Source organism: Panicum virgatum, chromosome 6K (genome assembly GCF_016808335.1).
Source record: "Panicum virgatum strain AP13 chromosome 6K, P.virgatum_v5, whole genome shotgun sequence".
In the NCBI taxonomy this organism is placed as follows: domain Eukaryota; kingdom Viridiplantae; phylum Streptophyta; class Magnoliopsida; order Poales; family Poaceae; genus Panicum; species Panicum virgatum.
Window position 1 is genome coordinate 39131120 of NC_053141.1, and position 14823 is coordinate 39145942.

The following is a 14823-nucleotide window of genomic DNA, read 5'->3' on the forward strand; positions in this document are numbered from 1 at the left end:
ATATAAAAAAATAAATTTAACAAAAAGTCTAACAAATTGTGAAAGTGGAACAAAAGCCAATATGTTTTCTCATCCACCATTTCCTGATAGGAAGTCCTGCATGAAGTAATTAATGTGATTATTGTTGCTACCAAGATCATAATAGATTTGAGTCTATGAAAAACAAATTATTATGATATAACGACAATAGCAGGTTTCTTTGTAACTGAGACAAATGAGGATGGGAGGCAATTTCTAGCTGGTAGCTGTTGTAATCTTGGCCCTCTCAATGCAACCTTTACTCCTTCTGTGAATCAGTACTAGAAGATTAATATTCTTCCTCAACGTCATAAATGTCGCTCCACTCTCTGGTGGGAAGAGTAAGATTCTTCACCCTAGCACATTTCATACGCAGCTCCTTATCCATCTCACACTTGTCGAAATAGCCATCTATGTGTAGAGTTTCCAGTACTGGACAACTGTCAAGTATGGCTTTTAGTCCCTCACCCTTGAGTTCGCACTCATATAGTTTTAAGGTGTGTAACTTCGGCATCAATGGAATTTCTCCATCAATTCTCTCCTTCGAATATTCATCCTCGTTGCACTCTAGGTCAAAGGACGCAGCATACATCAAAATGAGCTTATTAAGATGAGGGCAAGCCTTGCAAATGGATTGGAGCATGTTCTCGTCCCTATCTTCAATAATATTACTGAAATAAACTTGTAACTCCTCAAGGATGGGGAGTTTCATGAGTGCTTCAACTAAACCTTCATATGATTCATAATCATTGTAATAATCATCAATGTGGAGGCACTTCAAAGAGGGTCCTCTGCAAGAAACAAAAATTCAAACTAGTAAACAAATAATAATAATAATAATAATAATAATAATAATAACAGCAGTAGTAATAATAATAACAATAACAATAATATTAATAATAACAATAATTTGATTTCCATTCAAGTGGTAGTGAGATAAAATGAGATACCAGAGACAAAAAGTACATTGAGCCAAAAACTGGGAAGGTTATGAACCATCTCGTGCAATGTTTCTCTCATATGCAAAAAAATTTAGGTTGAAAGAGACATTGTAAGTTGCAACATTATTACAATATATGTTTCCATTTTAATGCCTAGCCAAAAATAAATAAATAAATATGAGGGAAGTCTGACAGCATTTTGAAATTGTGAAACATATAATGACAACACCTACAGTAGGCAATTTTTTCCCCAAAAAAAGTGTGGAAAGTAAATGCCATATTTGCAGTGAAAACATCTTCACAGTCGCCACTTTTTTATGAAAATAACTTATGGAAGTAAAGGCCATATCTGTAAGATCAACCTTATGTTTGAATCCGGACACAAAAAGTTTGTAAGATGGGCAAAGTTCATCATGACAACACTATGAAACCAGAAAATGAATATAATCAGCATAATATACTATATCTGGCTTGGAAGTAGAACAAATTAGACTCTAGCTATATAATAAGCACTTGAAAAGTGCAAAGCATAAATTAGTATTGTTATACAAATTCCAAATAACTGCTACTGTGGCATTTATTATTAGAAGAAGCTCTATAAATTGGACTTTATAATGTAATGCACTTTTTTTAAAGAAGTCAACAGGTGATGATAGTGTCCACCTAAATAACTCTGCACTAGCCAGCGAGGTCGAGCGCCTTTCACGTGGTTAGGTCATGAATGCTGAGATACAAAGCAAGAAGGCAAGAAAAGAACACAAACCAACACCATCCATACAAGGAGAATACACATCAACAACTCTATATATAATGAACAAGTAGAATCTCTCTACGTAAATACTCCCTCCATCCAATAAGACTGTTGTTAGAGCACTCGGCGTGCATACCAAGACAACATAACAATAGTGGCCCTAGGCTAGCATATGTTCTCTCTCTCTGCTCGTCCTTTCTCATCCTTGCTCTGATGGATTTGGTGCGCGGAACTGCTCCAAGCAAATAGGCACTCTTGGGTGAGCGCACCACCCCTCCGGCACGGGCCGCTCTAGTGAGCGCATCACCCCTCCATCGTGGTCCGCTCCGGTGCGCGCGCCACCCTCCGCCGTGGTCCGCTTCGGGGAGCGCGTGAAATGTCCCCTCATAAGAGAAGACTTAAATGTGTTACAAACATCAGTCCTAGGAGGCTGATGACACATTTATTACATCAGATGGTTCATTACCATACAACTCTACGCGGTAGTGAGCAGAGAAGCGCCACTATCACGAGGATTACAATCCTCACACACGCAACGATATTAAATATAAAAAGAAAGTCATCAGAGTCTTGCGCCATGCGGTATCTCCTGCGGGTGACCCTAATCCACAGGCAAGGCTGGGTGCAGGACGGTACCCCTACTCAACGTCGTCAGGTACAAAATCTGGATCTTCTTCTGTAAAAATAAAGAATGGGGTGAGCACAAACGTACTCAGCAAGTCCAACCACACCCACGGAGGGGGTATAAACAGAATATAATGCATAGGGTAAGTCAAGGATAAGGTTAAGGTTCTTTTTGCGAAAAGCTAGATTTTATGCAGGGGTTCAGTTGAAAGAAAGTATTTTCGAAACCAGTTTTCTTGTATCGAGTATCACAAAGGGTTGATCCTCACAGGATCCAAGTTTTAGGCTGCTACCGGACTCCTCATCCGCCGTAGCACACGGCACAACTGCCGGATACATTTCCAAAACAACTCACGCCATCCCATCCCAGAATAAACACTAGTTGTGAGACCACACCGTAACTCGCCCGTACCGTGGGCACGGACTATTCGAATAGATTTTAACTCTGCAGAGGTGTGCAACTTTACCCACAAGTGGGGTACCACAACACGATCACCTTAGTATTGGTGCAGATCCCAACAAAGCCATTACCCACCTTAGCTAGACCTGACTAGCCACCACGAGATCCACCAAGGGGCCATTGACCTATCTCTGAGGTTTAACCGGGGCCTAAGTCACACAGAACATATCCCTTCTCCTTGGTCACCCGTTGCTCTCAGCTCTCCTGATGGCTATCAGACTAACTAGTGGGGTTTATGCTAAGCCGTTGCCCATACAACGGTCGAGTGGTTTGCACGAAAGTGGAGTTAGGTGAGATGTAACACCAACTCGGTCCTTAGGGGTGACAAGATGGATACCTCCCTTCCTTGCCCTGCCACATAGGCACGAGCACACCAAATCGGCAAATCACACAGAAATGTCATCCATCCCGTCTAGACTCATCTTTCGAAAATCCACTTTTATCCCTTCCCACACACACACCTTTTCTTTATAAAACAAGTTGTACAAAGTCACAAGTCCTAAGCGTTCTAGAATCGATTAACGTCCAAGCAAAAACAGACATTAATCTAGGTGGTTAAGGAATGGTCATAACAAATCAAGGGGTGGCTATCCAACCGTGTTTTCAGCAAGTAAACATATGCAAGTTTATAAAACAGGCCAATAGGTTGTGTTTATAAAACTAGGACAAAAACATGCATCAAAGGGCGGGATTGAACTTGCCGTCTTCGAAGCCTTCGGGGAGGTCCTGGTCCAAGCACTGTCCTTCGGGCTCGGGGACGCGGAACTGGTCCTCGTTCACGGGCTCGCAGTACTGCTCGTCAACGGGCTCTCCTTCGTTCACACCGTGGTCTACGACACGTACAAACAAACACACAATCAAGAAAAAGAAATAAAAGTTTTATCGTTGAGCTTGAATCGGAAATAATTAAGATATGGAGCTCGGAGTAACATTTTCGGGCGGTTTCCTAATGGCATGGCCAAAACTTTATTAGAAATGGCGTGGTCGGATTTGGAGGCACTCGGAAGATTTTTGATGCATGAAATGATTGGTTAAGGAGGCGTTTAAGGGCTGAACCGTGGTTAGGGAGAGTCTAAAATAGGATGAGCAGGTAGTATATGATTTTATAGGAATTTAGGGGAAAGAATCAATGGAATCGGAGTTTATATGTGTGAGATATGGCTGTATAGTGTGTAGCTATTATTTAATTCCGAAAATGATTTGGAGCCTAGCTTCCACGGGATTGGCCGGGGTGGGTTTTGGTTTTGCTTGTGCCTCTCGAACTGGCGCATGGGCTGCTGGTTTGGGCTTCGTGTTTAGTGGGCTGGTACCTAATTTACTTAATAGGCTTGCTAGTCTAAACAAAACAGGGTGGGAGAGAGGGTCACGGGAACGAAAAGGGACTTCGTCCCCGTTTTCCCAGTGCCGCCATGGCAGCATGCCCGAGCTCTCTGAGCTCCACGGGAACGGCGCTACCGGCCTCCATTCTCGAAGCCAAGGGTATGGTGAGAGAGAGAAGGGCAAGGGGGTTCAATCTTGGGGCTTCCCGACGGGGGTTGCTGCTGAAGAAGGAGGGTGCCACGGGCGGCCATGGATGGCGGCCTGCGAGCTCGTGGGGAGCTCTGCTCGGGCAACGAGAGGGTTAGGCGCGGCTTGGGTGAGGTAGAGGAGGGTATGGGGGTGCTCACCGTCGAAGCAATCGTGCTGCGATGGCCTCGTGGAGGAGATCGACGAGAGTGCTCTGCTTTTGGGGAAAAACAGAGGAGGCGGAATTAGAGCGAGGAGGAAGACGAGCGGCGTGGTTAGGTGGTTCGGCGAGCTTGGGATGGTGGCGGAGAGCAGCCTGAGGTGCCTTTTATAGGCGCGGCGAGGTGGTGAGGCGGTGCGGGGTTGGTGGAACGCGGCGGTGGCGGCCGGCGAGTGGTGCGTGGTGGCTTAATGGCGCTCCGGCTGCTCGCCCGTTGTCGTGACGCGGCGGCGCGGGCCGCTAGGTGGGATGGGACGCGTCGGCCAGCGTCACTGTGGTTGACGGCGCGTGCGGCGAGGGCGGGGCACGGCGAGCGGCGCGGGTACGGCTCGGCGGACAGCGCGGGCACACGGAGGCGGGGCGTGGCAGCACTGTGTCCATGCGCAGCGACGGCCAATGCGGCACGCGTGCACGCGGGGCCTGTAGCGGCGCGGCTCGACGCGGGGTGAGTTCGCAGTGCAGCGGCTCGGCGGCAGCCCTGCGCGTGGCGCGGACAGGAGCGCGCGCGTGGGCAGGCCGGCGGCGAGCGGCGCGGACGCGTGCGCGTGGGCGGCGCCGAGTGGAACGACGCGTTCGCGCGCGCGGAGGGGACAGCGGCGGTGCAAGCGTGCTTGCATGTGGGCGCGTGGGTGTGAGTGTGCGTGTGTCTGTGCGAGGGGCGGGGCCGGCGTGGCGCGCACGGCTCGCGTGAGCGCTGTGAGCGCGGGCACGCGCAGCGGCTAGAGCAGAGGGGGCAGCGGCGAGCGGCGCGGCGGTGCACGTGGGGCGAGCGGGACCGGGCGGCGCGGCTTGAGCGCGAGCAGAGGGAGGTGGGCACGCGGGAGCGGGGCAGACCGGGCTGAGCGTCGCGCTCGGGGGAGGAGAGCGGGAGGGAAGGAAGGAGAGGGAAAGAAAAGAGGGAAAAGAGAAAAAGGAAAAAGGAGAAAAGAAAAGGAAAAAGGGAAAAAAGAATGGAGAAAAAGAGAAGAAAATAGGGAAAAGGGGAAAAGGGAAATAAAATGGGGAAAAGAAAAAAAAAGGGGAAGAGGGGAGTGAGTGCGCGCCGGCGGCGATCATGGGGTGCGCGGGCCAGGGGAGGCGTGCGCGACCGGGTGCGCAGGCTAGGGGAGGCATGCGCGGCCGGGTGCGCGGGCCAGGGGAGGTATGCGCGTGCGGCCGGTGCTAATCGCGGTCGGCGGTTGCGCGATGAGACGGTGGCGAGGAAAAAGAGGGAGAGAGCGAGGTATGGTCGGCGAAAAAGAAAAGGTGGCATCGACTAATAGAATCGGGTATTCGGGACAGAGAAAAGATTTTCGGGAGTTAGAGTCCAGGTTCAGGTTTTTGAGCTCAACGACGAAAAGAGTTTTTGAAAAATTTTAGCGTGTGATTTATTTGGTGAATTTTTCGGGTCGTTGCAAACCTACCCCACTTAAAATGAATCTCGTCCTCGAGATTCGGCTGGCTCCTAAACAGGTGGGGGAAGTTCTTTGGGGAGAAACATCTGGGTACTCATTTACTGCTGGGATTTCTTCCAAGGACTTGGTTTTCATGCCAAACATCCTTGGGTCTGATCTACTTTCCCGGGTATGGCAGGTCACTCGTATTCCTTCTGGGTTCGTTAGGTGTACCATTTGTCAGCACAACCCATAAGACCATTGTGCCAGTCCATTCGTCTATTCCCTTGGACTTTACTAAGTCTGCTAAAAATTCTACCCCACTTAAATTGATCCTTATCCGTAGACAACCTAGTTGACACATGATGTCACCTCCAAACATCCGGGTTATTAGGGGTGTCTTTAGTAGTACTGTAGGTATATTGTGTTTTTCCACAAAACTCGAAGATATGAACGAGTGTGATGCTCCCGAATCAAATAACACTGTTGCAAGAGCTGAGCTGACTAGGTACTCACCGAGCACTATGCCCTGAGCTCCTTGAGCCTCTTGTGCGTTGATGTGGTTGACGCGGGCTCGTCCAAATGACTGCTGGGGCTGCCTCATCTGCTGACTGTTGTTGTTGGTGTTGTTGTTGTTGTTGCGGGCGGGCACTCGGTTGGCACCTGAAGGAACTGGTCTTGGTCCATTCACAGATTTGGAGAAGGTTGAGGCTGCCGGCTTGTTGTTGGCATACGGGCAGTTAGCAATGAAATGCCCTGTCTCTCGGCAGTTGAAACATGCCTTAACATTGCTGTTGTTGGTGACCTGGCTTGCATTGCTGTGCGGGGCCTTCATGGAGTTCTGGCTCCTGAACTGCGTGTTAGAGGCTTGTGGGGCTGTCACCTGAGACTGGGTTCTATACTGCATTGGAGGCTGAGATCCTGGTGCAGTGTAGCTGAAGCTTCTTAGTTTCTGAAAGCGGTCCTGCTGGCGGGCCTTGCTTTCCATAAACTTGCGCTTGTTGTCCTTTCTTTCTTCAACTTTGGCCCTTTTAGTGAGAATGGCCTTGTTCATCAAGGTGTTGAAGTCCAGGTAGATCTGAGGGGTAAGTAGGGTCCGGAGTTCTGGGTTCAACCCCTTCTTGAACATGTCCTGCTTCTTTTCATCATCATCCACTTCCTCTGGTGCATATCGGGACAGTTCCATAAACTGATGGGTGTACTCTTCCACCGACATGCTTCCTTGCTGCAGAGCGTGGAACTCATCCGCTTTGCGCTTCATGGTGGCCGAGGGGATATGGTAGCGGCAGAATTCCTTCACGAATTCACTCCAAGTGATGGTGGGGGCATCTTTGGCAGCAGCGCAGTAATTCTCCCACCAGGCTAAGGCAGACCCGGTGAGTTGATGTGCTGCCAGCAGAACTTTATCTCGATCCGGGCACTCGAACGGCTCAAGCTTCCTCTGGATCACACGCAGCCAGTCATCTGCATCCAAAGGGTTGCTGGATCCAGCAAAGGTGGGCGGCTTGGTCCTCAGAAAAGCCGTCAGCTTGTCATTCATGGTTTGTCCTCGGAGCTACCTGTTGACAAGGGCATTGGCAAGTGTTTCCAGTATGAGGGTCTGGTTGTGTATTATTTGTGCTAAGTCTCCGAGGGGTGGTGGTGGTGGCAATGGCACTTCTCCTTGATTTTCCCCTCGGTTCTGGCTCACTTCCTGCTCTACTAGTGGAGGATTCTGCCCATTAGGTTGTGCTTCTGCATCAGTGACTGCAAGGTTTCGGATGCGGGAGGTCCTCGTAACGTTTCGGGAAGCCATCTGTAGATTGGGTAGGGTTTTGGAGAGAGTGGAATTTAGATTATGTGATGTTTAAGTTGTTTAAATCGTATTTTTGAAAAGGCAGAATCTAACTTCTGCCGATAAACACACAAGCAACAAGCATACAAACATAGCAAACAACAAACACAAACCACTTCATTACTGCAAGGGGGTACAACACGGGGCAAGACTAAACACGTACTATACGTCTGGGTACAGGTTCACACTACGGGTACAACATAAGCCAGTAGGGTTGGGAGGTACAACACTATGGTGACGTCGGATATTTTTACTCGCGGGGCGAGCCTTCTTCTGGGGCGGAGTGTGTGAGTAGTCCTTGCTCGCCGTCCTCTAAGTTCCCATTCTCCTGGGGTTGCGCAGCAGCTTCTCCTTCACTGACGGCAGTAGACCCTTCGGGGTTCTCGAGTGAGGCTTGCGGGGTTATCATGAGTGGTCCCCATCCTATGACGGGTGTCCCGAGTAGAATTTGGTCCTCTCCAATTGCCGGGACTGGGGTTCCACTTCTGGTCCATTCTTGCATACGCCGGTCTCGGGCTTGCATGAGGTTCTCCTGAGCAACCGCTTCACTATTGACCGCGGCTGCAGCTCTTGCCTCAGCTTGGGCTGCTCGTACCTGTTGCAGTCTCACCGCGAGCTCTGCTTGCTCGGCTCGATGGGTCTGTTCCCTCAGAATGTTGGCTTGCTTGTCAAAGAGCTGATCCAAGGCAGCTAGGTAGGTAGCCACTTGGTACAGAGGGTCCACTTCATGGCGGCGCCGTTCCAGACTTCTCATGCGTGCTTCCCAAACTGGGGTTCTGATGGCCGGCGGAAGGAAGCTCATTGGCGTGGGGGTTAGGTGTTCTTCGAAAATCCGGCACAGGTAGCGGAGTGTCTTTCTGATGGCCAAGGGATAGGTGTCTTGGTGCCTAAATCCCGTAGCGGTCACTCGCCATGACTGGATGTCGGGGTAGCGGTCACTTCTGGCGATGACTATGATCACCCTGCAGCGCAGAGTGCAATGATGCTCGTACTCTCTGCTGTAGTACCTTGGGCGTTCCGTGACGCCAAGGTTTTCCAGGGCATTGATCAACAGGCTGGGGAAGCCAGGTGCAGCTTGGCAATCGGCCTGGGTCCATCCTTCCTCAGCCATCTGGAAAACGAAGATTAGGTGAATCCGTTTTGCATAAAAACGGTCTGCGAGGTTAAACAGGGTTGGGCCTAATGGGAAAGGCTTGGAAAAAGGGTCTCGCTCCTAGGGGTCATGTCCTACGGCCAACCTACGGCTCTGATACCACCTGAAGCGTCCCCTCATAAGAGAAGACTTAAATGTGTTACAAACATCAGTCCCAGGAGGCTGATAACACATTTATTACATCAGATGGTTCATTACCGTACAACTCTACGCGGTAGTGAGCAGAGAAGCGCCACTATCGCGAGGATTACAATCCACACACACGCAACGATATTAAATATAAAAAGAAAGTCATCAGAGTCTTGCGCCATGCGGTATCTCCTGCGGGTGACCCTAATCCATAGGCAAGGCTGGGTGCAGGACGGTACCCCTACTCAACGTCGTCAGGTACAAAATCTGGATCTTCTTCTATAAAAATAAAGAATGGGGTGAGCACAAACGTACTCAGCAAGTCCAACCACACCCACGGAGGGGGTATAAACAGAATATAATGCATAGGGTAAGTCAAGGATAAGGTTAAGGTTCTTTTTGCGAAAAGCTAGATTTTATGCAGGGTTCAGTTCAAAGAAAGCATTTTCAAAACCAGTTTTCTTGTATCGAGTATCACAAAGGGTTGATCCTCACAGGATCCAAGTTTTAGGCTGCTACCGGACTCCTCATCCGCCGTAGCACACGGCACAACTGCCGGATACATTTCCAAAACAACTCACGCCATCCCATCCCAGAATAAACACTAGTTGTGAGACCACACCGTAACTCGCCCAGTACCGTGGGTACGAACTATTCGAATAGATTTTAACTCTGCAGAGGTGTGCAACTTTACCCACAAGTGGGGTACCACAACACGATCACCTTAGTATTGGTGCAGATCTCAACAAAGCCATTACCCACCTTAGCTAGACCTGACTAGCCACCACGGGATCCACCAAGGGGCCATTGACCTATCTCTGAGGTTTAACCGGGGCCTAAGTCACACAGAACATATCCCTTCTCCTTGGTCACCCGTTGCTCTCAGCTCTCCTGATGGCTATCAGACTAACTAGTGGGGTTTATGCTAAGCCTTTGCCCATACAACAGTCGAGTGGTTTGCACGAAAGTGGAGTTAGGTGAGATGTAGCACCAACTCGGTCCTTAGGGGTGACAAGATGGATACCTCCCTTCCTTGCCCTGCCACATAGGCACGAGCACACCAAATCGGCAAATCACACAGAAATGCCATCCATCCCGTCTAGACTCATCTTTCGAAAATCCACTTTTATCCCTTCCCACACACACCTTTTCTTTATAAAACAAGTTGTACAAAGTCGCAAGTCCTAAGCGTTCTAGAATCGATTAACGTCCAAGCAAAAACAGACATTAATCTAGGTGGTCAAGGAATGGTCATAACAAATCAAGGGGTGGCTATCCAACCGTGTTTTCAGCAAGTAAACATATGCAAGTTTATAAAACAGGCCAATAGGTTGTGTTTATAAAACTAGGACAAAAACATGCATCAAAGGGCGGGATTGAACTTGCAGTGTTCGAAGCCTTCGGGGAGGTCCTGGTCGAAGCACTGCCCTTCGGGCTCGGGGTCGCGGAACTGGTCCTCGTTCACGGGCTCGCAGTACTGCTCGTCAACGGGCTCTCCTTCGTTCACACTGTGGTCTACGACACGTACAAACAAACACACAATCAAGAAAAAGATATAAAAGTTTTATCGTTGAGCTTGAATCGGAAATAATTAAGATATGGAGCTCGGAGTAACATTTTCGGGCGGTTTCCTAATGGCATGGCCAAAACTTTATTAGAAATGGCTGTGGTCGGATTTGGAGGCACTCGGAAGATTTTTGATGCATGAAATGATAGGTTAAGGAGGCGTTTAAGGGCTGAACCGTGGTTAGGGAGAGTCTAAAATAGGATGAGCGGGTAGTATATGATTTTATAAGAATTTAGGGGAAAGAATCAATGGAATTGGAGTTTATATGTGTGAGATATGGCTGTATAGTGTGTAGCTATTATTTAATTCCGAAAATGATTTGGAGCCTAGCTTCCACGGGATTGGCCGGGGTGGGTTTTGGTTTTGCTTGTGCCTCTCGAACTGGCGCATGGGCTGCTGGTTTGGGCTTCGTGTTTAGTGGGCTGGTACCTAATTTACTTAATAGGCTTGCTAGTCTAAACAAAACAGGGTGGGAGAGAGGGTCACGGGAACGAAAAGGGACTTCATCCCCGTTTTCCCAGTGCCGCCATGGCAGCATGCCCGAGCTCTCTGAGCTCCACGGGAACGGCGCTACCGGCCTCCATTCTCGAAGCCAAGGGTATGGTGAGAGAGAGGAGGGCAAGGGGGTTCATCTTGGGGCTTCCCGACGGGGGTTGCTGCTGAAGAAGGAGGGTGCCACGGGCGGCCATGGATGGCGGCCTGCGAGCTCGTGGGGAGCTCTGCTCGGGCAACGAGAGGGTTAGGCACGGCTTGGGTGAGGTAGAGGAGGGTATGGGGGTGCTCACCGTCGAAGCAATCGAGCTGCGATGGCCTCGCGGAGGAGATCGACGAGAGTGCTCTGCTTTTGGGGAAAAACAGAGGAGGCGGAATTAGAGCGAGGAGGAAGACGAGCGGCGTGGTTAGGTGGTTCGGCGAGCTTGGGATGGTGGCGGAGAGCAGCCTGAGGTGCCTTTTATAGGCGCGGCGAGGCGGTGAGGCGGTGCGGGGTTGGTGGAACGCGGCGGTGGCGGCCGGCGAGCAGTGCGGGGTGGTTTAATGGCGCTCCGGCTGCTCGCCCGTTGTCGTGACGCGGCGGCACGGGCGGCGAGGTGGGATGGGACGCGTCGGCCAGCGTCATTGTGGTTGACGGCGCGTGCGGTGAGGGCGGGGCACGGCGAGCGGCGCGGGTACGGCTCGGCGGACGGCGCGGGCACACGGAGGCGGGGCGTGGCAGCACTGTGTCCGTGCGCAGCGACGGCCAACGCGGCACGCGTGCACGCCGGGCCTGTAGCGGCGCGGCTCGACGCGGGGTGAGTTCGCAGTGCAGCGGCTCGGCGGCAGCCCTGCGCGTGGCACGGACAGGAGCGCGCGCGTGGGCAGGCCGGCAGCGAGCGGCGCGGACGCGTGCGCGTGGGCGGCGCCGAGCGGAACGACGCGTTCGCGCGCGCGGCAGCGGCTTGTGCGGCGTGAGCGGAGGGGACAGCGGCGGTGGAAGCGTGCGTGCACGTGGGCGCGTGGGTGTGAGTGTGCGTGTGTCTGTGCGTGGGGCGGGGCCGGCGTGGCGCGCACGGCTCGCGTGAGCGCTGTGAGCACGGGCGCGCGCAGCGGCTAGAGCAGAGGGGGCAGCGGCGAGCGGCGCGGCGGTGCATGTGGGGCGAGCGGGACCGGGCGGCGCGGCTTGAGCGCGAGCAGAGGGAGGTGGGCACGCGGGAGCGAGGCAGACCGGGCTGAGCGTCGCGCTCGGGGGAGGAGAGCAGGAGGGAAGGAAGGAGAGGGAAAGAAAAGAGGGAAAAGAGAAAAAGGAAAAAGGAGAAAAGAAAAGGAAAAAGGGAAAAAGGAATGGAGAAAAAGAGAAGAAAATAGGGAAAAGGGGAAAAGGGAAATAAAATGGGGAAAAGAAAAAAAAGGGGAAGAGGGGAGTGAGTGCGCGCCGGCGGCGATCATGGGGTGCGCGGGCCAGGGGAGGCGTGCGCGGCCGGGTGCGCAGGCTAGGGGAGGCATGCGCGGCCGGGTGCGCGGGCCAGGGGAGGTATGCCCGTGCGGCCGGCGCTAATCGCGGTCGGCGGTCGCGCGATGAGACGGTGGCGAGGAAAAAGAGGGAGAGAGCGAGGTATGGTCGGCGAAAAAGAAAAGGTGGCATCGACGAATAGAATCGGGAGTTGGAAATCGGGTATTCGGGACAGAGAAAAGATTTTCGGGAGTTATAGTCCAGGTTCAGGTTTTTGAGCTCAACGACGAAAAGAGTTTTTGAAAAATTTTAGCGTGTGATTTATTTGGTGAATTTTTCGGGTCGTTACAGCGCGCCACCCCTCCGCCGTGGGCTGCTTCGGGGAGCGCGCCACCCCTCCACCGTGGTCCGCTCCGGTGAGCGGCAACACCCTCCCTCGAGCTCCATCGTGCGGCCACGCCCACCCTCTTGCGCCTTCTCTTCGAGTCGTAAGGTGGGTGACGGAGAAGGAGCCACCACAGCAGCGCAGCTCGCCGTCCAGTCGCGCGGGCTTCAACGGAGAAGCAGAGGCGGAATAGATCTAGGAAGATTTGCCTCCGCGTCGGTGTTGCAGGAGTTCTCTACCTCCGCATCCAGGCGAGCCCGGTTCCACCTCGCAGTGCCCACGCAGGGTCCTCACCCATCCGCGACCTCACCGTTGGAAGAGGAAGCCCGTGGCCACAGGCCTTGTCGGCAGCGGTCCACTCTGCTTCTCCCTCTCTCCTGCTCCTCCGTTCCGGGCTTCCGGCATTCCTCCATCAAATCCATCGCGCGCGGTCGTCGGTGCACCTGCCGCGGTGGCCTCGCTTCGCTACCGAATCTCGGCCGCGCTAGCCCACCGACGGGCGGAGAAGATGGGGGGCGCATGCGAGAGCCGAGTGGATGAGAGAGGAGCACACACGGAGGGAATAGTCCTGTAGGCTACTCGGCGGTGGGCCCTGCTGCTAGAACGACACTTTTATTGGGACATGTCTCAAGAGCTAGAACGATAGTTTTATTGGGACAGAGGGAGTATGAAGCGGTTGTACTTTAGGCTAGACATCCTGTATTTGTAAGAGGTTCTGCACAATAAAGTTCCTAGCTAATAGAACAAAATTTATAAATTGTCATCTCCTCTCCTATATTATTCTATATAATAGCCCAAGAGTCAATCCAATTTTTGACTGAGAATAGATGCAATTTTTTTTGAAAGCACCCAAAAGCACTGTCGTGTAAGATTTTGGGCGCCCACGCTGACCGGACTCAACGCAAACGAGGCTGTCCGATTAGTCTCGGAACGCGCCATACTGAAGTACTTACACCACCACGCACACACGCACACGACGCACACCTCAGCACCTGCGGGAACACTGTTCCCAGTGCGAACCCGGCGTTGAGCTGCGCTCGAACGCGGGCGGCAGGCGCCTCAAGCGGGTAGCCTTACCAACGGGCTACACGCGTGTTCGCAGAATAGATGCAAAATGAGGAGAGACGATCATTCCAATCTTTTTCAGTTTGCTAATTTGCAATAAATACAAATAAAAACTGCGTCAAAGAGAGGTTCAGATCGGTAGTCATAGTACCTTTCCACAAGATTCGGCAGATATTCATCATCAAAGTCTCCTTTGAAGGCTTCACACTCTCCCGCGGCGCGATCCACGGCGACGAGCTTCATGGCCATCTCCACACCGACGTGACGCCAACGCCAGTGCTTGTCGGAGGCCTTCTCCATGCCGAGGCGGCGCCAAAGAGAGGGTTCCTCAAGCGCGACGCTGCGCCACGGCTTGCACGCGAACTCGGCGCCCAGCATGACCTCGCGTGGCCCCAGCCTGAGGAAGATGTCCAGAACAATGTCCCGGGGCAGCGAAGCCCAGTCCCTCGCCTCCGCAGCCTGCGGGGGAGGTGCCGTGCGCCCGTGCCGGTGCCGCGGCGGCGGCGGCGGCGGCTGGAGGGGCACGACATATCGTTTATTATTGGCACGACGAGGGAAGAGGAGTTCCGGCCTTGGACTGCCGGCCTTATCATTGCCACGCGATGCACGTGGGCTGAGGAAATAGAAGGTGGACCCCCGGTCCATATATACTTCTGGGATTTGATTTTTGGTATAGAAAATTTTATACTCCAACAATTGAAGTGCCGAGTATATACTTACGTATACTAATACGGCGACGATAGCCCCGGACGTCCGGAACCCGGCGCGCGTCCGGACGCCGCTCGCTCAGCGGCGCGGCGCGCTTCCGCCGCCGCGTCGCGCCAGCGCTCCTCTGGCGGCACTCCCTCCCATCCCCGCTGGCTTTTCCCT

At 52.3% G+C, this 14823-nt stretch overlaps 1 protein-coding gene across 1 annotated transcript; it reads right to left on the reverse strand.

Moving 5' to 3' along the window:
* Window positions 1–45: 45 nt before the first annotated feature.
* On the reverse strand, window positions 46–14598 carry LOC120713473 (putative F-box/LRR-repeat protein 9). Its single transcript, XM_039999430.1, has 2 exons — window positions 14105–14598; window positions 46–809 (listed from the first exon to the last, which is right to left on the reverse strand). The coding sequence occupies exons 1-2, from the start codon at window positions 14596–14598 to the stop codon at window positions 308–310; spliced, it is 996 nt and encodes a 331-aa protein (XP_039855364.1). The 3' UTR covers window positions 46–307.
* Between the last annotated feature and the right edge of the window lie 225 nt (window positions 14599–14823).